Consider the following 23,110-nt stretch of genomic DNA (forward strand, 5'->3'; position numbering starts at 1 on the left):
CGCGTAAGATTTGGCCAGATTCAGATTCAAGTTCAGATAGTAAAAGAAATTTCTAATTGTGTAATTATACCGAAAGGCCATTGTGTCAGATTCTCATTACTTACACACAATAGGATAAAAGAATTTCTTTTACAAAACATGATCAATAACAGGATGGATATTTCTAATTGTGTAATAATTTCACTCGTGTTCTTACACCAATCGTGTGCCAAAATTTTCATTAGTGATAGGATTAAAAAGCATCACATCAATACAAAATAATAAACAAGCTGACAGAAGCTAAGAAGTGCCTTCCTGAAAAGTGAAAAGCCAAATTAAATTAATAATGTCAAAACTACAAAAATGATGAATCCGAGATCCAAAATCACAACTTGAATTCGCAAAAACACTCGGACAGAGCAGAGCCTCTTCCATTGGCAAAATCATCTCTGTGAAGCTTCCATAGGGCTTGCATCAACTTCTTTCCTCTAAGACCCTGTGAGGTTAATTGTGCAAAACCTCTTCTGCTCAAAAATAGAGTCTTGTATAAACCATTGAAAGCTCTCATTGCTGCAACCATCTTATCCATGTTCCCAAAATATGTGGCTATATATGAATCACTGTTAATAGATACATAATAATCCAAAGCAGCTTTTGTATTGCCATGCATGCTTGTGAAGTCTTCTCTACTGAGAATACTTGATTTGGTAACTATGTTGGTGTAGGTATCTGTCAAACCTTCAATTTCCATCAAACCATCTCCAGCTGCCAGGTATATATTTGTGGTTGGTGGGATGGAAAGAGATTGAAGTATTAAAGCTGTCTCATTAGGCGTAAGTGGACATTTCCCACGTAGTCTCCAAACACGGGCTAACTCTCCAGTCCATGGTTTTCTGTCCACTTGTGCTGCTTCTATGGCTTTCATGGAAGCAGGAGAAAGGTCTGGATACTCGCACTGGCTGTAAGCAACCATGTCTGGCTCAAAACGAAGATGAAGAGACAAAAAGGGTTTAGGTATTGCATCTAGAAGCTGAGAGGCTTTCATTTCCAAGGATCTGGTGAGACGCAATGCCTTGTAACAAGCTTGACAGAGAGCAGCTTTTGCATACAAAGGGTATCTGCAAAGATAGAAGAAAGTCAGAAAACTACCTTAGTTATAATACAATACAACTGTGAAAAAATAAGAGGGGAAGCGAGCACGTAATCTTAATTCTTGATAGCCCCATTCTAAATGTTTGAACAAATTCCTTTTATCTTGTTCTCTAATTTAAGTTATTTGGCTACAGGAGGACTGAAGTTGCTTGCATAGTCATTAGTCACATGAGACATAATATTACAACTGAATTGAATAATTCGTCAGTATTAAGCAGACAACTTTATGGACAAGTTCAAAGCAATTGTAGATACTAAATTTTGATAATGGATGAAGACAAAGGCAAACAGGAATAAATTCACTTGTAAAGTAATACTAATATGCTAAGAATTTACCCATTGAAACCATCAGCTTAATGAAATGAAATCCCCGCCAAAATACAAGGAAAGTAAAGAAGAAGAAAAAAAGGATGTTTGGAAGCAAAACATCATTGAGCATGAAATTATTGGGATCAACAATATCCAAGGAGCTCATTTTTTGTGAGCAATCAATTTATGGAAGCAAGATACATAATCATATACCTGTCCCTTCTTTGAGACATTGCTGGTGTGATTGAAATGTACTTGTGTTTCAACAAAGATGGAAGAACGCTTTCAACATAATCAAATTGGCCTTTCCGTTTGCTACAGTCCACTCGAACTGGTTCTTTTGAAGCAATCTCTGGTGGTAACTCTTTGACAACTTTGACAAAGCCATTCATATGCTGTATAAAGTAATCTACATCATATACATCTGCAAAACCACTGTAATGGAACCAAGTATTCAAAAATCCTTTCTTTCAGCAGGATTAAGGCAAGTTTCACGTTGTAACTTAGAAAGGTAAATTGCCTTGTTTCATTCCAATATGAAGCCACTTCAAACTTCGGCAAGACAAGGGTTGCATTTAACAGACGAGCAATGCCCACACCATCACAGAACTGCAACAATTGTAGATTTCATCTCAATTTTAAAGAAAGCAGCAAAAGAGTATTGAAGATTTTCTAAGGATCTGGAGATAGATTCAAGAGTTTCTTTAAGTACTCACATCTCTTCGCATCTGATTGAGCCCCCCATAGCAATCCACTCTGATATATCCATAAGTTTCTAATGGTAGAGCTGCACCATTTCAAGAATAAACAAAAAAAAAAACGAAAGCAATTGTCTGCAATGAAAGCCAATTAATGTTGATTCAGAAAATAAAAAGCCAATCAGCAACCCTCACCCACCCCCAACAATTTAACCCGATCCATTGCAAATCCAAGTCCAAATAACAATGAAAAACCAAGCCTATGCCCCAAATTCCAATTATTAAATTAAACACACAAGTAGATCTACTCCATTTAACTTCCAAATCTTCAATTACTATGACATCTATAGCTATCCCTATGAGACTCTTGAGATTCTTAAATGAATACAAAATGAATCTAGTAATCACAAAAGTCAATTCAAAATAACAAATTTTTAACCTTCCAAAGCCAAAATGTAGTAAAAACAACCATCGATTGACTTAAGTAAAAAGTAGTACCTGTTTGACGGCCTTGTAGCCACCAATTGCAAGGTCTCCATTCCATGAGTCTCCGAACACTCCATATATCCACCTCCCCTCTGCAAAACACCAATTCATGGATCAGCAGCAACAGAAAACAAAAATGTTATCACCCAATGTACTAAGTTCCAGATTGAAGGTGCCCAGTTGCCAAGTTCAAAGCTTTATGGCAGATTAAACCCATAAAAAAAAGAAGTGTTTGAAATTGTGAGCAACATACAAGGAGGGTTCCCCATAAATGTGAACTTGAGAGAAAAGGGAAGAAGGCAATTGCAGTGCGAGAAGGAAGAGGAGTGAGAGGGAGACAACGAGAATTCTGAAGAAAGGTTTCACAGAGAAAACGACCATTTGATTTCACGGAACTTGTGATGATGGATCCCTGCGATTGCGACGACGGCGGAATGACGTTGGAAACTCGCTTTGCGCTATGTATTTACTGCATTATTATTATACATTATTTAGGATACTCTATCTACTCCTTTAAAAAAAAAAATACTCTATCTACTTATTTATTTCATAAGTTTATTATAATGAGAATTTAGTAAAAAAAAAAATATTATTATTATTTAAGAGAAAAATCATTATGCCTGATGGGATAAAATAAATTTAAATAATTATTTAATAATAAATTATTATATATGATAAATTTATTAATTTTTATAAAATTATCTTAAAGTTATGATTTTTATAAAATAATAGTATAAAACTATTTTGTAACTTTTTGTGTTACCATTAAATTCAGTATTTAATAATAGTGTGATGTATAACAAGATTGATAACATATCAACTAATTACTTTAAAGTTTAACAGGCATGACTTTTTATTAAGTAAAAATGAGTTGAGTTTTTTGTAAATGAGAAAAGCACGAAGGCAGACTCTACTAGAAATTATAAGTGAAGTATTACAATGAAAATGTCATAAGCAAATGCATCCCATTTATAACATGATAATAATAAAAAAAATTAAATGACCTATGAGTGTAATACATTTATAATGTCATTTACAAATATAATTTGTGATTGAATAATAATAAAAAATTATTATACTATATAATGTTATGTAGTATAATTGTTTATTAAATGTCATATGATACCTTAACTTATTCTGATAGTACTAACATGTTGTTGGTGTTGGTCTGGATAATAGTAATAGACATAAATCCTTTAAGATTGATAGTTTACACCAATTTCATAATAACCTAAAAAAATGTTTTAATCATATCACCCTAAAAATAATTGTTGACTTTTGATAGCATTGGCATAATTTATCCATTGCTCGAGTCACACATGTAATAGACGAAATTGCATATTTTTTTAAACTATTAAAATATAATTAATATCTAAAACAATATAAATATAAATTTAATTATTTATGCTAAAATTACATATATGAAATTTAGATTAAAAAAAATGATGGTGTAACATAATGTCAACAATGATTTGTTTTTTTATAATTATTGTAAATGTTAACTCAAATAATTGTTTTAAAAAATATAAGATTCAATTTTTTTATGAATTATATCATAATAACATTTAAATTGGGACAATTTGATATAATAGGGACATTTGATAATTATAACGTATATTCCGGAGAAAATGTATAATAAAATATTTATAAAAAAACAGTAAAATTATTCCCATCATGAAGTGTTATTTCCAGAAACATATTAACGTATTAACGTATGCTCCATTAAGTCCTGAAATGGGGAGTCCCAACTAAAATACCCCAAAACAGGGATTTTTAGGACCCCTATTCTCGCCTTTAGTCAGTGAAAATGATATGATATTTGAAAAGTTACATTTAAAGTAACTACCGCCAAGCATGTGTATTGAATATTCTTCTAGCAGGTTCATATTGATCTAATAATACAGAACCTTAGAAGATTTGGAATACATACCCGGCTCTGCCCAATTAGCACAGTTACTCTGCTAGTGATAAAATAATATTAAAACATTAAGACTTGATATTTTATCATTCTAACTGAACTAGTTAAATGTGCCAATGCTTTCTATCCTTCGAATAAAGATAAACTGAACACAGCAGCAGCTAAGACACGAAAAAAGCCTCTATTTATAGGGAAAAGAAATGAAGGAATTGCATAGTTCAATATTGCATGACAGTCTATATAACGAGTTCTTTGCTTTACTAGTCCTGCTACATACTAACAACATCAGTGCAGTTCATTAAAGAGTGCATATCTTCACCCAAGACAGGTATAACTTCGATGAACTTATGCGGCGTGCTCTTCAACATCTCCGTTTTCACCATCTTCTGCAGCAGCAGCAGCAGCAGCAGCCATCAACTCATCAAATTTTTCAGTCTTCCCCAGTAATATTTCAATCTAAAGCATAATTTATCACAGAGAAGTATTTTACAAGGAAAGTCATAAAGCAGAATCCAAATCCATAGGGTTGGAAGGATTAATAGATACATACATATTTTAAAGTTAACAAGAATTGTGTGTTTATCCTTACCTTGGCCTTTTGGACAGGTCTGCCTCTAGAATCATCTTTGATGTCAACTGTTGATGTTGTGATTTCTGCAAAAAGGTTCCATCATTAAATCAAATATGATTTTCAATCATTTGAGATAGAAAGAGAGAGGAGAAAGGGAAATAATTCCCAAAGACAAGAAAAAACAATATCTCACTCTTTTCAACAGCAAGCTCATTGTTTTTCAAGATTTCAGCAACAGTAACCACCGTAGCAATAGCTGTGACAGAAAAAATAAAAACAGATATCAGAAATAGGTTGGATCAAACAAAGATAGGAATGACTCAACGAAGTAGACCAAATTTTCTTCTTCATTTTAACTGTGAATATTGTTCTACTATCCAAAGGAATAAATGTATTAAACTTGAACACTAGATTAAAACTATAGAGGACTTTAATACTTCAGAGTAGAAAGTAGTCAAAGAAACGTCTAACTATGTGTTCATACAGTGTGGTTCAACTAATAGCAAAACACATCATAACTCTTGAGAAGATTTCCCAAGTTTATGTTATGTTGATTGCTAGCTCAATTATGCTATGTGTCAGCAAAACCATGCAACCTTCAGCTTATTTGGGGTTAAAAAGGAGCATAAAGGAGAGATTTGCATCCAGCATTACAAGTAAATTTTGAAACAGACATGAACGGTTATATGCCACAATAATGACAATACTTAAATGTAACCCCTTCTTTGATCAGAAATCCGATATCTGGGGCTTCTATGATTTTAAGTAAAGAAGGAAAGAAACAGATAATGCAGCAAACAAATCAAGAACGCCAAAATTTAGAGTTAAATTCCATTCCTTCCATTTTATCCATTATTATTTATACTTTCCATACAAAGTTACAAACAGAAAACGAAGATAGCAAAAAAGTTACTTAAAATCTTGTTCAAATGTCTGCGATACTGTATTTGATAGAATTGTAGATCCAACTCTTCCAAGTCATGGATATGTCCAGTAAGGAGAAGGCCATACAAGTTTGTATTCATAGACCTAAAACCACCAGAGCATAATTGTAATTGGGAGGGAATTGTGTCGGTGGGCTGTGGATATAGAAAGCTATAGAGTGTGTGATGAGAGAGAACACAAACAGAAAGATGTATGAGAATTGGTTATTCTACAATGCTCCAATGGTCTATTCACACCAAATGGAAAAATCATAGACCTATTCACCCAAATTGGGAGGCCATACAATATATTTAGAGACCTATTCAACCAGCCAATGTCTTAAATAAAATCATTCGTGGAAACCTGCCTATAAGAATGTCATATTATATGCAACATTGTTTTCCAAAAGCAACATATACGGTTCAATAAAGTTTCAATGTATACTATTGTTAAGTATGTCACACTCACAATCCATAATTGACAAACTTAGAGTAAAGAACGAAATAAATACGTTAAAATATCAAAATGATTAAATGGAAAAATCCACATCACAAAATGTGCGAAAAAAACAAGAAGGGTTTAGTTCCAAGATTTGATACCCATTCCTAGTGCTGAGAGCTCAACTTCATTATGCTGTTGCATATACCTCTGCGAAAAATAAAAAATAAATAAATAAAAAACAAATTAACAAAAAAATTAAACAAAATCAACCGTCTGCGCTACAAAATTAAACATGTCCGAATAACTGAAAATATTCACGAGATTGATATCGAAGGGAAAATGAGTGAGTACCTTGGCGAGATTGACGTAGAAGAAGAGGGGCTTTTTGGTGTTGGAGACCTGAATGCGATTCTTCTTGTAAGAATCGGAGATGTTGATGTTGTTCACTCCCTCTGTGATTGCTTCCATTGCTGTGTGACTGTGAGAAAACAAGAGCATTAGCACCCGAAGAAACCCTAATCAACCAAATGTTCCCCCAAATCCAAATCTCTTTCTCTTACGTTCTATTCTGATGTGATGTAGTTTCATGAAAAGGCCTAGAGAGATCGAGCCATATGGCCCATGGCTTTTCCTGGGCCTAATGGGCTGATGTTGCTTTATAACGGTTGACCAAGAAACCCATTTTTTTTGTACAGAACCAAGAAACTCGCTTATAAGTTAGTGGGGAGAGAAGAGAGAGAGACATCTTTACATATTTTAAACAGAAATAAAAAGATAAATGATAACAAGTGTCTTAACATTAACATTAGTTAAAGTCTTAAAGAATCTAAAAGTAGAAAATATTTTCATGGAAAGACACAAAATTTTGTTGTCCATAATCTTTTTTTATACTTTCGTACGGTTTATATTGTAAATATTTTTTTTTAATTATTTAATCAATGCGGTAAGAATATTGATTATTAAATCTTAAATAAAAAAATATTTAAAAGTAAAAGAAAAACTTATAACATGAGAGTAGTGAATAATTATTAAGAGAAAGTAATAAAATTTAAAAAATTAATAAAAATATAAAATTATTTAAAATCTATGGACACCAATTTTTTTTGTTATAGTATAAATAACCAAAAACAATTCAATATAATAAATAAAGTATATATTATAAGCATGTGAACTAGCTGACGTAAAATTATTTATTCTCAACTAGATGTCTCGTATTTATGTCTTAGCATGCATTTGTATTAAAAAAAAGTATATGGTTTAGGTTTATTAAAAAAAAATCAATTAGCATGTTGCATCACACGTTATGTCGCATCATTTTTTTCTTTTCCGCTTTTCATCCTCCTCGGATAAACCAACTAATATCCTTCTTCCTCTAATGATTATCTACCATAATTAAAGCAACAAAGCAATAACTAACCTTCACATGGAACTAAGTCATACCATTCAAATTGTATTAAAATAGAATGAACAAATGGACCAAATCATGACTAATTTTTAATATCGATAATTCATGCATAGTTTTAATTACAAACTAGATATATAACTCACTTTTCATACAATAATAAAAAATTTCATCTGATATGGTTCCATTTGTCCCGTATATTATTGTAACTCAGGATAAGTTCAAATATTCATAGAACACAATTATATAAATTTTTACAATAGACAAAATCAATAAATATTTTATAATAATTATCGTTTAATTAATTTAAATTTTAGTATGTGTCTACACAAAATATCATATAAGATTAAAAGATACAGATAAGATCCACAAACCTTTATTTGTTATTTTGTTTGTCCGATCCCTATGTATTTCCTAAACCCCACTGATAAATGATAAATAGATATCTACGTGCCTGACAAGTACTCTCTCATAAATCAACATTAAAAATGAAGAAGTCTTGTGTTGTGGGAGTATAAAAGATACACAACGAATAAAATGATGGTCTCTTGTCTTCGCTTGCAAAAGCTAGGTAAAGCCAAATCAATTAATTAATCAAACATTGCTGTGCTTGTCCACTGTGTACTCCATGATCCATATATACCAATACGATAATACTAGTTTCTAATGTTAGGTAAGAATTTGACGCTATTATTTATTTATTTATTTACATTTACGTAGCTTTTGAAGCTATATTGTTTTGTTCCTACTTTACACTTTGTATAAAGGTATACATCCATGATCAAAACCGAAACCAAGTGTTCCTCGTATGATCTCATAGATTTTCAATATATTATAAGTTTGAATATCTTTTTAATTTTTATAGATCATTTTGGTCTTAGTCATCATTTTATTTTTCTTATTTGTCATATGTGGCAAATGGAGTGGCCTATCAGCACTGCCACGTATGTTATTATTCATTTAACAGCCACATATCTACTAACTTAATTAGCCTACTCCATATCAATATTCATGCATGTCATTGGCGTGTGACCTAATAAATTGTTCTCCTCAACCCACAAAATGCGTGAACCCAACTCTAATATAAGAAAGGTTTACAATATATTATATATATATATATATATATATATATATATCAATTTCGTGAATAGATATATATAGAATGAATCGATATAGAAGAATTGTTATTTGTGCAAAAATAAGTCATTAATACTTATTGAACAAATATTATTCAGTGTCATATATAACTTTTATTATGATGATTTATAATTTTCACAAAAAATACTTTAATTTATTATATATTACAGTTACAGAGGGCATCAATGAACTAGTGCCATCTAACCCGGCCCGTACCCTTCCCAATAACATTCCTCAACAGTCAACACCCCTGCACACCATAGTTAAGATCGTAACACGCAGACTAAAATTATCGAGAAATTATTGCTAACTTCAGTACTGAATACTTTTTGCCAAGAAAACATGTTGAACTGTATGCTTACGTACCAGTTACTATAGGAAACTTATCGATCGCCAACGAAATTGATATCAAAACTCGGCGAATCGATCAACATTATAACTTTTGCTACTTTACTGACACTGATGTACAGGCTTAGATTAGCCTTAATTTGCTTATTGTTTTGTTGCATTCCGTATATCTCTTTCCTAAAGAAAGAGAGAGAGAGAGAGAGAACCGTTATAACTTTTGCTCTAACTCATTAGGTAGGTTGGTATCTTACAACATCGTGAAAACCTAAACGATGAGAGGAAATGATCTCACTAGCAATTTGGCATGGACCGCTCGGGATAGGCTAGGATTATTGTGGTCCTAACTCCTAATTAATGTTGATGACATAGATCGAGTCAATGATGTGATTGTTCTTCTATAACTATAATAAATATCAAACTCGTGAAACCAGCCTTTAATTAATTATTGAGCTACTAAATTCGCATGGCATTACTATATTATATACTAATTATGTAGTGTAATATTATAAAAGAAATATTAATATTGTATATATTTTATCTTTATATTGTTACGTAAAATTTGTGTAAATTTTATTAAATAAATAATATATTTATAAAGTGTTTCTTAAGACATATATACAGGAGACATAATATATAATATTGATTCAATATTTTCTTAGGTGAGAACCAGAATGACTTATCTTAATTGAAAAAAAAAATGAAAAATACTATAAATAGAGATATTTTTATGAGAAAGCTTCTGCGTTTCAATTTTCTTTGACAAATGATGGAAGAGCTTCCACAGATTATATTTTTCATCCGCTCTCAAATGTTCCTCTTTATGTCCTTTGAACCAGACAATTCGTAAGAGTCAATTGGTACATTTCCATAGAAGAAAAAGACATAAATCTCCCATTAGAAGAATAAAAAATGACAAGTTATATAAAATAAATTATGTTTTTAGTTTATAAAGTTTTTAACATTTATGATTTTAATTCTTAAAACTTTTTTAAGATTGATCAACATTCTCGAACCTTTTTTTCCTTTAAATGTTTTCATCTTTTTTATTTTATTTTATTACGCATTTTGGTGATTAAAAACCTAAATTATCTCTGCAAATATGAGTCATGCACAAAACAAAAATATAGATAATTGATGCCTGGGTACATGCAATTTTGACGAGTCTGAACCCATTTAGTTTATTATTTAATAATATTAAACGGTATTAATAATTAATTTGAATTACTTTTTCACTTTAATGTGCGTGTTTCTATTAAAAAGTGCAATAATTATTTTTAACTAGCTTTTAAAAAAAGCACACCTCTAAAGATCAAATAATCTCATCTTCAGATGTTTAGATAAAACATAATAATAAAGAAATCTAAGTAAAATAAAATCATTGGGAGAAACAAATTTATAAAAATTTAAAACCAAAAAACTTAATTAATTTGTTCAAATTATGATCAATCAAATAGAATTCAACCTTCAATTTATAAACAAACCAAATTAAAAAGACGAGTAAGCATTTTAATTATTAATAATGAATATACTATTTTACTATTTAGGATTATCATAAAGAGATTTAATTTTGAATTTAAAGAAAATATTGTAAAAAAAGGTATTTTATTAAACAATATCTGTGTCGATATTTGGAATAGAGGTACTCTATTCACAAAGAGACTGCTCAAGGGTGGATGACACCATTTTAAAGTCTAACTAATATAAAGAAAATTAACTTTTATGTCATTTTAAATGGATGTTAAATAATTCCAAATTATTTTGCTGCTATACATTAATATATTATCACGTAGCTGATTTATACATGCATGCATACGTACATATATATATATATATATATATCAGAGAATTTTACAACTATCACGGAAGGATACACGCCAAACACACTATTCTCGAGTACACTCAATAAGAATTTTATAACTAATAGAATAAAATTAATAAAAAATCAGGTTGCCAAGTAAAAAAAGGTTTGATATTCTTTTAGTTTTTTCGTTTATCTTTTTCTTGGTTTTTTTTTCCTAAACTGCAATACCATTATCTTCTTGATTATTATATCCCAATTTCTGTTAATTAAATGTATAATAGCCAAATACCACATTAAAAATAATTTTGATGGTCTGACTGTATATAGATTGAAGTATTTTTACGAACGAAGAAAAAGATTTTCCATATATTGTTATGCCTTGCCAAGTAAATCAATTAAACAGAAAAAGAAAAGCATTGAATGAATCAATTCAAGTATATTCAAGTTCAATAACTTTTTTTTTCCTAGCTAATAAAGATACAAGAGGAACATCCTTAGACACTTGGGATGTATTTTGACCGAATAAGCTTTTTAAGCAAAGCTTTCTCCTAGGAAAATTCTTTTCTTCATTCAACAAAATATATGAATCTACAGTAAGCCCATCAAAAATAATTTTTAGAGTGTTATTTGCCTATTGTAAGTTTGATTAACAGAAATTAAGATCTAGAAATCAGAAAGAAGATAGCGGTATTGCAGTTTAGCAGAAAAAATAGGAAGAATATCAAACTTTTCTTTTACTTGACAGCCCATTTTTATTTATAAATTAAATTCCTATATATTGACTGTGATTTATTGGATTTGTGTTTACTCAAAGAGTTTCTCATGATATAAATGGTTTGAGCGTTGAAATAAAAATGGAGAAATTTTTTATTAATAAATTTTATAATTATAGACACAAATTTTGATCTAGAATTACATTTATGTACGGCAATTGTATTATGGAGAAGAAAAAATAATAATTATAGAACAAGATAAATGTCGTACTGGGCTACTAGCTCACGTGTCTCGGTCCCACATAACACTCATAACATAAGATCCTAGTCAGCAACGTGTAGTTGATGTAACCGACAAAATAGTATTATCTGACACGTACAACGTGTATGGACACGTGGCGTACAATAGCGGCTTCTATGTTTCTATTATTCTATATAAGGCACTACCCGTTTTGCTACTTCCGTGACAATCTTTCTTAGCTAGATCAGTGCCTCATTTTTCTTTCAGTTTTCCTGCTTCTTCTCTTCTTCAACTGGTTTTGAGATTGCCATTTTCTTATCTTGTTTAGTTTAGCTTGTTTGGTTGAGAGGAATTAATTATTTTGTATAAAACAATGAAGGAGAGTGTAGGAAACCCTTTGCGTCTTCAATCTGTGAATCATATCTCCCTCATATGCAGATCAGTGGAACAATCAATGGATTTCTATCAGAACGTTCTTGGATTTTACCCCATCAGGAGGCCTGGCTCTTTAGATTTTGATGGGGCATGGTAATTAATTTCACACACATGATCATTACAAACCATAAGAAGATCTTTTTCTTTTTTTAATTTCCAGATAAAACTAATGCCTTGATGTCTTTTTTAATAAACATGATAAAACATAATTTTTTTCCCCAATATATATATTTGTTGTTTTCTTTTCCTAGGTATAGGTAGATAATTTTGGTGGGTTTTGCTTATTTTGAGGGTTTTCATTTTCTATGTGGCTACTTTGCAGGCTATTCGGCTACGGAATTGGAATTCATTTGCTAGAAGCAGAGAACCCTGAAAAGTTGCCAAAGAAGAAGGAAATTAATCCAAAGGATAATCATATATCTTTCCAGGTCAGAATATTTGCATCTAGTTGTGGTGATCAAACTTAACTTCACGTCCAGTTGAATATGTTTCTAGGAAGAACCAAATTAAAGAAAAGTAGATTGATTGATTAATTAATAATTTCTCTAGGATAAGAAAGAACACAAACAATCCCGAGATAAAGATCTATAATATAAATATGGGACGACTAAAGCATTATATTAATTCTTGAATGGGTATAGTGCTATCATGTTAATTTTCTTTAAATAAAAAAATAAAATCTTAAAATAAGTTCATGAAAATGTAATCTGTCAATCATATTACTTTAAAGTTCAAGCTAAGAAAATGTCTAACTCAAATTCAAGTTTAAGAATTAAAATGATATTAAGTGATTAACATATATAACAGTGTTAGATATCCAAAGGCTTTTTATGCAGAAGTTAGAACTAACTGCTCAGCTTTAACGTGAAAAATCACGTCCTGGATGCCAAATCAAGCACGCTAAAAATCGTGACCCTTTCAGTTTTGGCCATTATCACTTTTAGTTTTTACTTTGTGTTTGTCTGCGTACGTACACTTGTGAATTATTAACCTCTCTGTAGAGAAAAAAAAAAAACAAAAAAACACGCACACATACGTACACAAAAACTTAGAATAGGAGCATTTTGCAGTTACTTGTACATGTCTTCTAGTGTTATGAGCTGTCATCAACTGTGAAAAATTGTTTTGATGAGATCATTGAACTGACCAAAGTGGTTCAAGTTTTCAGTGCAATATTGTTGGCCATTACCACTTAGTAGTTCTTACTTTGTACTATTTGTCTACACAGATTTCTCGATGAATTTTGTCCCTCTCACTTTCGTAAGTGTAGAGAAAAGATAAACGGACACACAAAGAAAAAAACAAACTTAGTATATATATATAGAAGTGTTATGCACTTATGCTTATGCAGTTACTTGTACGCGTCTTTTAGTGTCGTGTAGCTGAGCTGTCACGAAAGTTTGTTTTGATGAGATCACTGTGATGAGAAATTTATTAATTTGTGGTTGAGCAGTGTGAGAGCATGGTTGCAGTGGAGAAGAAGCTGAAAGAAATGGAAATTGACTATGTGCGAGCAACGGTGGAGGAAGGTGGAATCCAAGTGGATCAACTGTTTTTCCACGACCCTGATGGGTTCATGATCGAGATATGCAACTGTGATAGCCTCCCTGTGATTCCCTTAGTTGGTGAGGTGGCAAGATCATGTTCCCTTGTGAATCTTGAGAAGATGCAGAATCAGCAGCAGATACAGAAAATGCTCCAGCAACTTTGATGAGCCTTTTCTGTTATGTTATGTGATCAGAGCATCCTCACGGATCACGAGGACTTGTTGCTTTTTTTTTTATGTGGTTGAGTTGTCAATGTGTCATTCTGTTCCTTTTGTTTTGTTTTCTTTAATTGTGTTATATAATAATAAACAATCTGCCAAATAGATCAGCGCTTTTGCAACCATTGATTAGAGTGTTTCATAGTGGAGTTTGCTTTGCTGCTCTCTCTTTTTAATTTAATATGACTTCTGGTAAAGTACTTCTTTTAGTCATTTTTTGTGTGTTCAAGTGACCCACGTTGACATGATAGTATATAATGGGATGATTGCATGTCCTTTAACTAAGGATCGCTCTAGAAACTGGAGATTAAATAATTTGGTCATGTCTTATACCTTTTTAATAACCTTTTTATCAATGAGTTTAACAGCTATTCATATCATACATGATAGTACATAATTAAATGAAATTTTCAGTGCAAATCTTATTTTTCTTTTTTAATCTATAAAATGATTAATATTTTTTTTGTCATTTTATAAAACTGTTAAACTGATAACATATATTGTTCCCTGTGTGTGTAATATCGATTGGGTCACAACAGGCATTGAATTTTTTTTATTGACTTTATGTTTAATTGTTATTAACAAATTGTAAAAATGTTCAACCATGAACACTGTTCAGAGTGCATATATACTTGGTCCATTCACATTAGGTATGGAATTTTTTATTGACATAACTTTTAAACTGTATGCCACCAAAAAAAAAAAAAACTTTTAAACTGTAAGATAAAAATCCAATGATTTGAAAACTCAAAACAGCCAGCTGGGAAACTAAAAAGCTTTTCAAAACGAATTATGAAATCTTGCATGCTAATTAGGTAACCCGTACCCCCAATCATATCTCTCTACAGTAATTCCTTTTTTTCGTTGCATTTTCTCAAAAAGTTTGTTGTGGTTGATTCTCATTCCTTCAGACTCATTGGTGAAGGATTTGGAACGATCCCCAATTCCAGAAGTGCGTCAAAAATCTGCTGTTTCAGTTTCAGCCTCATCAGTTTTCTTGATGTGGTTCAAATTTTGTTTGATAAAAATTAAAATGTTCTACACATGCGTTCAGGAAAGAAATTACGTCAAAATTTATAGAAGTACGAAAAAGCAAGCAACTCTTCTTTGCTTCAATTTGGACGTGCGTCAGGTGATCGATGGCATTGATAAGAAACCAAACGTGCGAGCAACTGTAATGTGCTTTAAATTTTCTGTTTAGATATCATTTTAATTTATTTATTTTTATGAGTTTAATTGCTATACGATTATCAAACAATCCAATTATTTGTTTTAAAAAAATCCCATTATCAAACAATCTACAAACAAATGTAAATATTATATGGTCGATGTCTTTCTATCATATCAATGCAGTTGCCATGGTCGAAATTTCATTGCAACACTTGAAACAGAGGGATATCCCATCCTTCAGTTAATTTGGGTTAATTTAATCAATACTTAGTTAATTACTTATAAATCTAACTTCTTTTTTTTGTGAATAATTATAAACTTGCCTTGTTCGAGATAAAAAGAAGAAGAATGATGATTCTTTCTTTCAATCTCTTTTAACTTTTAAGAGCGAGGATAAACAGAGAGGAAAAAAAGTGCCGCGATAATTGGTGTGATGAAAAGAATAATAAATGTAAATAAAATGTAAGAGAAATAAATGTAAGGTATCAATCAGTATTAACACAAATCACTATTCAAAGATATTAATTGTAATATATAACCTAAGCCAAATGAGGGTCAGGGACTATAATTATCTACATGCTTATTTAATTTCTCTTATTCCTTGGTATAAAAGCATGCTTCAGCATAAGAACAAATAACACACGTACAGAAATATATAATACAAACACAACATTATATATTAGCTAGCCATATAGCCGCATGCATGCGACCATTAATTTTATTATAATAATTGAAAAAAAAAAAAAAAAATATATATATATATATATATATATATATATATATATATATATATATATATATATATATATATGCTATCTCACTTATCAGCTACTTTTCCCTTTGCAAGCATTTGCTTGTGATTCTCTATGGATTGAAGCCTCTGAAGAAGCAGATGGTGCCTGAAGTTTTTGATGAAGGCCTCAGCACTAGCATTTATGTCTTCTGTTGGCATCCTCTCTAGCTTCTGTGTCTGACTCTGGGAATTAGCCTCTTTCTTATTCCCTTCCTTTCCATGCTCCTTTGGAAAAGTTTTGATGGTTGATATTGATAGTTGTATATAAGTGTTTCTAAAACTTACAATAAAAAATTATAATTTATTTTGCATTAAAATATATATAATAATAATAATAAATAGAAAAAAATAAGTTTTTGTATGAAGATGTGTGTTTTTTAAAAAAAGTTTGTCTTAAGGATAAAAAGACTCTACTTTTATTTGATGAGTGAAGCTTTAAAGAATAAATTCTTTTTCTACTTTTTAGGTCTAAAATTATGTTTGAATTTTTTTAGTTTGTATTTGATATTTTTTCTTCAAGATATTGTTTATAATATTAAAGAGATATGAATTTGGATCTTCTTCAGAAAGGAGAAATTTTATTTAAAATAATTTTATATATTTTGATATTTATATTTGAACATAAAAACTATTTCATATCTTTTAACATCGCCTGAAAGTAGTAACCCTTCAAAGCTTTTTTTTATTCAAATACTCCTATTGAATCTGACAAAGTGTAGAGCTAATCTTGTGTGCATTTAAGGTTGACAATAGTACTATATAAACACTTAATTTATTGAATTTGACACATGTTAACATATACTTTTAGGATATTGACTACAGAAATAAAATATTTTCTATTAAAAATTATTATTATATTAAAAGTATAAAAATTTTGTAATACTTATTTTTTATGTAATTAAAAATATTTGATGAAATCTATTTAATATTTTTTAGTGACATGACCTAAAATTTAACTTATAAGTTTAATTGTACTTTTTTTCCTCTCATGGTTAGTGTGAAATTTTGTTTCTCTATATTTTTATTTTAATGTAGTTCCTTAATTTTTAAATTGGTGAAATCAAGTTTCTTACTTTTTTTATCACTACAATTAATCAAGTCCTTCAGCCACTTTTCTTTTGTTTAAAAAATTCAAATTTTATTTTATTTTCTCAAAGTCTCACTATTATATATTATTATTTAATTAGAAATTAACTTAAATACCAAAAACATGCATAATTAAATAAAAGATTAATTTAGAGACCAAATAAAGTTGGTATCTAAATAAGTTGTAATTACCTTTACTAAGAGACCTGTATATTTTCAGTCATTAATATTTTTATGTAATACCATTAATATCTTAAAGACACGTGCAAATCCCATAAAATAATTATCTTGTAAGTGTATGTGACAATTTCTGCTAGATGCTTTTAATTACAAATTATAGTTAACATTTGACAACCAGGCATCTGCCCCTACCTGCCTAACTTTCGATTGGTACGTAGAGGAGATAGATACAGTGCATTGCAATTAAAGTTCCTCGCAAGAAAAGTAGGAAAAAAATAACATGATTCGTGTATATCATGCCCGTACGTGTCAATGATTGTGAAGGCATAGGATTTTTTTTTTTTTTATCCGCATGGGTTTTTTTCTTTCTTCCTGGTCTATACATTGAGTCCTTGAAATGCCAAAAAATTCAAAGGTTTAGCTTAACTTTTATAGCTGATATGCTATCCCAATAAAGAACACCTTTACGAAAGTCAGAAAATTCTAGAGTCTCTGCCGTTTCTTGTAATTTCGTGGTGGCATTACTATTGTATTTACCTTAAACAAAATCAATTTTAATACAATCCAGACATGTAATCAATTAATAACGTGTCAAAAAATTATGATTTAATTAGGAAGATTTTATTTATTTATTTCTTGTAACTATGTTTCCGTGGGCTTAGACTCTTGAAAGTGACTTGGAAGTTGGAATTAGATAGGTTCCATTTGTAATCCATATCCAATTTTCATTTGTGGTTGGAGATATAGACCATATGGTAGGATATTCAAATAGCTCACAAAACTCTTTCTAATTTATAAAAGGGGACGGTAGAAAATTTCAGTCTGATGAGGACTTCTAAAATAGTGGATAAATATAAAACAAATTTAACTTCGATAGAAAGATCATTACGTCATATGCCACAACACGCAGAAGGATGGTACTGCCAACACGACGCAGTTAGAGCAATAAATCATTCTTCTTGTTCCGTCAAATATAAGAAACAAAAATCTTTTATTTTTTAGTCTTAAATATAAGTAAAATTTAATTATCTTTGATAACTCATTCAATAAAAGATAATTTAAGAAAGTATTGTTTTTTAATTAAAAATAATATAATTTTGATTAATTTTCTTAATAAATATGAAATATGTGTTCCTTTGCTTATAATCAAGATAAGAAGAAGTGCTTCAAAAGGTGTGTTTACTTTGTCAGGCGAGATGTGGTGACATGAATGCACATCCACATTATCCAAAAGGAAGGAGTATGATGTTTCTTGAAAATAGAGGTTGTAAGCGTATGTTATAAAATTTAGACAATAATTAATTTGTTTATAAATATAAATTTTTAATGAAATCTATCATTTTTATTTAAAATTTATATTTTGGTAGTCACATGTTCGAGCTAGGCTTCGGATTGACCCATCCTTATCAGCTTTATGAAAAGGGCAAAATTGAAATTGCACTGTTCTGCTAGATGTACCACCGATTGTGCGAAGTACTACCCTAAAAAAAATCCTTTGATTCATATGGCCAACCAGTGGTGCGGTCCAATTGAACTACATTGATAGTATGTTTGGGCCGTCCAAAAAGGGTAAAATAGTATAACCCATAAACACTCCCTCTTGTGCAGAAAGCGAGACAAAAAAAAAAAAGGCCATGAATGCCCTGCAGAGAAAACGAGATTATTCTGTTTAAATCTATAGTTTTGTTTTGCCCTTAAGGTCTGTTACTTTAATACATCATTCATTAGTTCTCTTGAGGCAGGTGATCCTGAATCCCAAGCTAGAGAAGAAGGGCAAGAAGAGGACTGCTCTATTTTTTGAAGGGTGCTTGAGGTGTTCTTCTTTGTCACCACTCTTGCTTTGTCATACTATCTATTCACTTTTTTGTGCTCATTATAATTTGGTTTTTGAGATGAGAAGTAGAAGCTATTGCATACGTGTTATTATTCTAAGAAATTTCTACATGTCTTATTTTCAACATTTACTGCTCTGACTCTCACTAGGCTAATTGCCCTTTCATGAGTAGACTAAGATCATACCCTCTTCTCTCAATTACCATAAGACCTGCTTGGAACATGCTCTCACTAGGGCAGTCAAACAATTTAACACTATCTAATGATTTTCTATTAAACCATTCTATTAAAGTGCATGTATGCCTTTGTTTAAACAATTGCTTCTGAGATGATGAACTAGGGGGTCATTATGTTTTGCTTAATGGCTGAAGAGTATTAATTCTTACCTTATTCCACAAACCATTTTTCTCATCATGCTGACTGTGGTTGGCATCCTTGTAATGAATACATAGTAATGGTGGTTTTGATAGAGTCAACTTAAAGATGACTGATTGTCTGCATATGCTGTATGCCTTAAATACTGTTGGAATGTTTGATAAAATCTAGCTTACTTGCCTTATGTATTCTGATGTAAACCTGTATTTGTTTTGTTTTTATGATTTGATGTCTAATATTCATGAGCTTTGTGGAGATCTAGACTTTAATCATTCCTAAATTATAATTTGCTATTGGTGAAGTACTATGAGTGTAATGCAAGAAAATGGCTGCAGTTCCCAAAGTGGCATGTGCAACAGTTCAGTGAGACATCTTAATGTTATCTGAGCTCTTATTGTAAATAAGCCATGTTTGAGTGAGGTTTCCTTGACATTACTCGATTCTTGATGCTGGTAATAGTTTTTTCAGTATAGTATAAAGTCAGTATTTGGAAAAACAATAGTCCTGCCTGGCTTGTTTAATTTTTCGTGATTTATATAGCAATATTGTGAGCAACCGTATTTATTTTGTCCTTTTATCCAGGATACCATGCATCTTCAATTGTTATAAAAATAATGCAGCGTTGACGGGTTTAGAGCAGTGGTGGAGCGACACCTTGACATTGAAGTTACAGGTTTGGATCGTTATGGTGAGCCAATCAAAATAAATGCTTCTGGCTGGCAGGCTCGGATTTTACAACATGAGTGTGACCACTTGGATGGAACTCTATATGTTGATAAGATGGTACCCAAAACTTTTTGAACCGGGGACAACCTGGACCTGCCTCTTGCCCAGGGGTGCCCCAAACTTGGTCCTCGCTGACCCCTGTTTTCACACTGTGGCTGTGTCTGATAAGGCATTCAATGCAGATTTCTAATGCATGTTAGTGAACAATTGACATTTGTAGATCCTAAAATGGAGGCCAGATTCTACATTCTAGAAATTGTCTCAACTTGAGAAAAATTAAATCTCCCTCAATTTTCAGTGCCACCATTTTGCCAAGAATTCTCATTGCACTACACTCCTGATTAATTCAATTCATGTTAGTTTCAGTGTTGTAATGTAGCTTATACTTCGAAAAAAATTTCAGAGTTGTGGACCATGGAGTCTTGTTGTAATTTGGAGCATTGAGGTGGCTACTTAGGCATTAGAAATTCATGTAACTTTTGTCCGCTTTATGTGTGCTGACTTGGTTATTTCATCCTTCAATGATGAGGGAGAATTGTCATTCTAATAAATCAGAATGATATGAAAGTGCATGTTCTTAATACCCATTCTAAATCATCTGTTTGTACCTATTTTTATGGTGATTTTGCTTTTTCCATAATGTTAAGCCTAGCTCTATTGGTCTATTATCAACAAGTGACGCGTGCTGGTCCACCTAGAAGCATTCCATATCTGATTACTACGTGGATGTGGGGAATCACAGTAATATTGATATATTATTATTGGGTTGACAATCAAGATATTCTGGAATTTGATCTTGGATACAAAACCACCACCACCCTAACGAACATCTGAGGCAAGTCAATCATCTTGTGCATCTCTGTGTGAAATGCTAAACTTGTCAAGAAAAATTGCCTGCTAAGAAAGTGCTACACATTAGTCCTTAAAAAAAAGAACTTTCAAAGTACAAGTTATTAATGTTTTAAAATTCAAAAACTTGTGTAACGTACGTGATAATGTTAACATGTACAAGACTAAAGTGACGTGTTAACATGTAAAAAGACTAAAGTAACAGTAAGTAGATAAATTTAAGACTTTGTTTGACATGTTACAGGCGTATTTTGAATCTTTTTATTTTTAGATATTATCGTGACAATGCTTTATATTTTTAGGCCAAATACATGTCATACACATCTAATTCGATACAAGATAAAAAAAAAAAAAAGAATCGGGGAAATTCTTATAAGCCAAAATTAGATTTAAAATGAAGAAAATCACAAGCAAATACTGAAATGTACCTCACACTTAATAATTGATTCAAGACAAACCAATCATGCACATATCTTTTTTCTTATGTTATTTTGCTACATTCAATGTATTTTTATTCATTTACATTGAAGTCTTTAGTTTTAAAATTTTCTGTTATTAAATGCACCGAACCGATTCATCTATTTCTTTCAGAATCTGTCAGATATACAAATATCGGTATTAAGAACCAGTTTAAATGAAGAAATATTTGGGCAGGTGGGTCAATTATGCCCCTTTTTAAACATGATAGAGAAAAAATGAAAATGCAGGAAAAAAATGATGAAAAGTAGCCAATTTTTGTTTTATTTTTCATGGAGGTTATGCTGTTAGTTCTGATATAGATATTTAAAACTTTTAAATTGATTAAAGGAGTGTTTTGCGTAGAATGAGAACATAAATAGTTAAGTACATGTTTGATTAAATTTATTTTGTAAAATACTTGTTTATTTTTTTTAAAAAAAATTATAACTTCAACTGTTGATTAAAAAATTAATAACTAAAATCATAATAAAATAAATTGTGAAATTATGAAAATTTTAATTGTGATTTCGTTATTTACCACTTATAGGAGTATCATTATGTTTTATTTTTTTCTTAAAAATAGATACCTAGAGGCTAGAAGGGAAACAGAATGTTGCCTTTAGAAGCATTAGAACATAAATATAAATGAAAGGAAAGTACAGTTGTATAAAGCAGTGTTGACGGTCCAATTTGGCTGCGATGTTGGCATTATGTGTAGCTCACCCTTTTAGTTTTTTGGTTCACAGATGTTTGAAATACATTCATTATTCAATGTCGAACAAGATGGCAATCAAACAAATCCAAAACATAAGTAATCATATTCCACCCCATTATATAATCGTATGATAATCAAAATAATGTTTTAATTCAGCACGTAAATATTAATAGGTAATAATATGTAGTTTTTAAATTCCCAGCTTCGATAATTTTTTATTTATTTCGAGAGAGATTAATTCAACCATTGAGTGGAGGACACTTCAAGTTATACACAAAGAATAATTTTATATTTCATGACAACAAAATGGAAAAGTGTTATTATTTGACAATTTGGATTATGAACTTTTTTTGGTTGGCATTTGGATTATGGACTATGGAGTATTGACAATTTGATATGGTATACTCCACTTCCAAGATTAAATAAATAAAATTTGATATGGTATACTCCACTTCCAAGATTAAATAAATAAAAAACATAAAAATGTGAAAGCAAACAGGAAAAAGGAAAAAAACTTGGAAGTGTAATTATTGGAGAGCAGAAATGATGCCACAAAAGAATAAGAAGTTAAGGAGAAGTTTGTGTGATTTTTGACAACGATTCC

At 30.8% G+C, this 23,110-nt stretch overlaps 3 protein-coding genes and 1 pseudogene across 6 annotated transcripts; 2 read left to right on the forward strand and 2 right to left on the reverse strand.

Moving 5' to 3' along the window:
• Nucleotides 1-204: 204 nt before the first annotated feature.
• Nucleotides 205-3,105, reverse strand: LOC100801207 (O-fucosyltransferase 13). Of its 4 annotated transcripts, none has more exons than XM_003528293.4 (6): nucleotides 2,878-3,105; nucleotides 2,637-2,716; nucleotides 2,157-2,227; nucleotides 1,961-2,049; nucleotides 1,654-1,875; nucleotides 205-1,097 (listed from the first exon to the last, which is right to left on the reverse strand). In XM_003528293.4, the coding sequence occupies exons 1-6, from the start codon at nucleotides 3,003-3,005 to the stop codon at nucleotides 365-367; spliced, it is 1,323 nt and encodes a 440-aa protein (XP_003528341.2). In that variant the 5' UTR covers nucleotides 3,006-3,105; the 3' UTR covers nucleotides 205-364. The 4 variants fall into 4 exon arrangements, with proteins under 4 accessions (XP_003528341.2, XP_014633166.2, XP_014633168.1 ...); XM_014777680.2 differs by having other exon boundaries at nucleotides 2,157-2,233; XM_014777682.3 differs by having other exon boundaries at nucleotides 3,003-3,044.
• A 1,599-nt stretch (nucleotides 3,106-4,704) lies between these two features.
• LOC100790121 (uncharacterized protein At2g34160) lies at nucleotides 4,705-7,153 on the reverse strand. The gene is made up of 5 exons (XM_041017242.1): nucleotides 6,830-7,153; nucleotides 6,637-6,685; nucleotides 5,307-5,369; nucleotides 5,132-5,196; nucleotides 4,705-4,998 (listed from the first exon to the last, which is right to left on the reverse strand). Exons 1-5 carry the CDS (start codon nucleotides 6,974-6,976, stop codon nucleotides 4,888-4,890), a joined length of 435 nt encoding a protein of 144 aa, XP_040873176.1. The 5' UTR covers nucleotides 6,977-7,153; the 3' UTR covers nucleotides 4,705-4,887.
• A 5,180-nt stretch (nucleotides 7,154-12,333) lies between these two features.
• Nucleotides 12,334-14,533, forward strand: GLYI-6 (putative lactoylglutathione lyase). The gene is made up of 3 exons (NM_001250603.2): nucleotides 12,334-12,648; nucleotides 12,878-12,983; nucleotides 14,009-14,533. The coding sequence occupies exons 1-3, from the start codon at nucleotides 12,494-12,496 to the stop codon at nucleotides 14,264-14,266; spliced, it is 519 nt and encodes a 172-aa protein (NP_001237532.2). The 5' UTR covers nucleotides 12,334-12,493; the 3' UTR covers nucleotides 14,267-14,533.
• Nucleotides 14,534-14,924: 391 nt separating this feature from the next.
• Nucleotides 14,925-21,064, forward strand: LOC106799208 (peptide deformylase 1A, chloroplastic-like; annotated as a pseudogene).
• The last annotated feature ends 2,046 nt before the right edge of the window (nucleotides 21,065-23,110 follow it).

The sequence above is a fragment of the Glycine max genome, chromosome 7 (assembly GCF_000004515.6).
Source record: "Glycine max cultivar Williams 82 chromosome 7, Glycine_max_v4.0, whole genome shotgun sequence".
Lineage (NCBI taxonomy): Eukaryota > Viridiplantae > Streptophyta > Magnoliopsida > Fabales > Fabaceae > Glycine > Glycine max.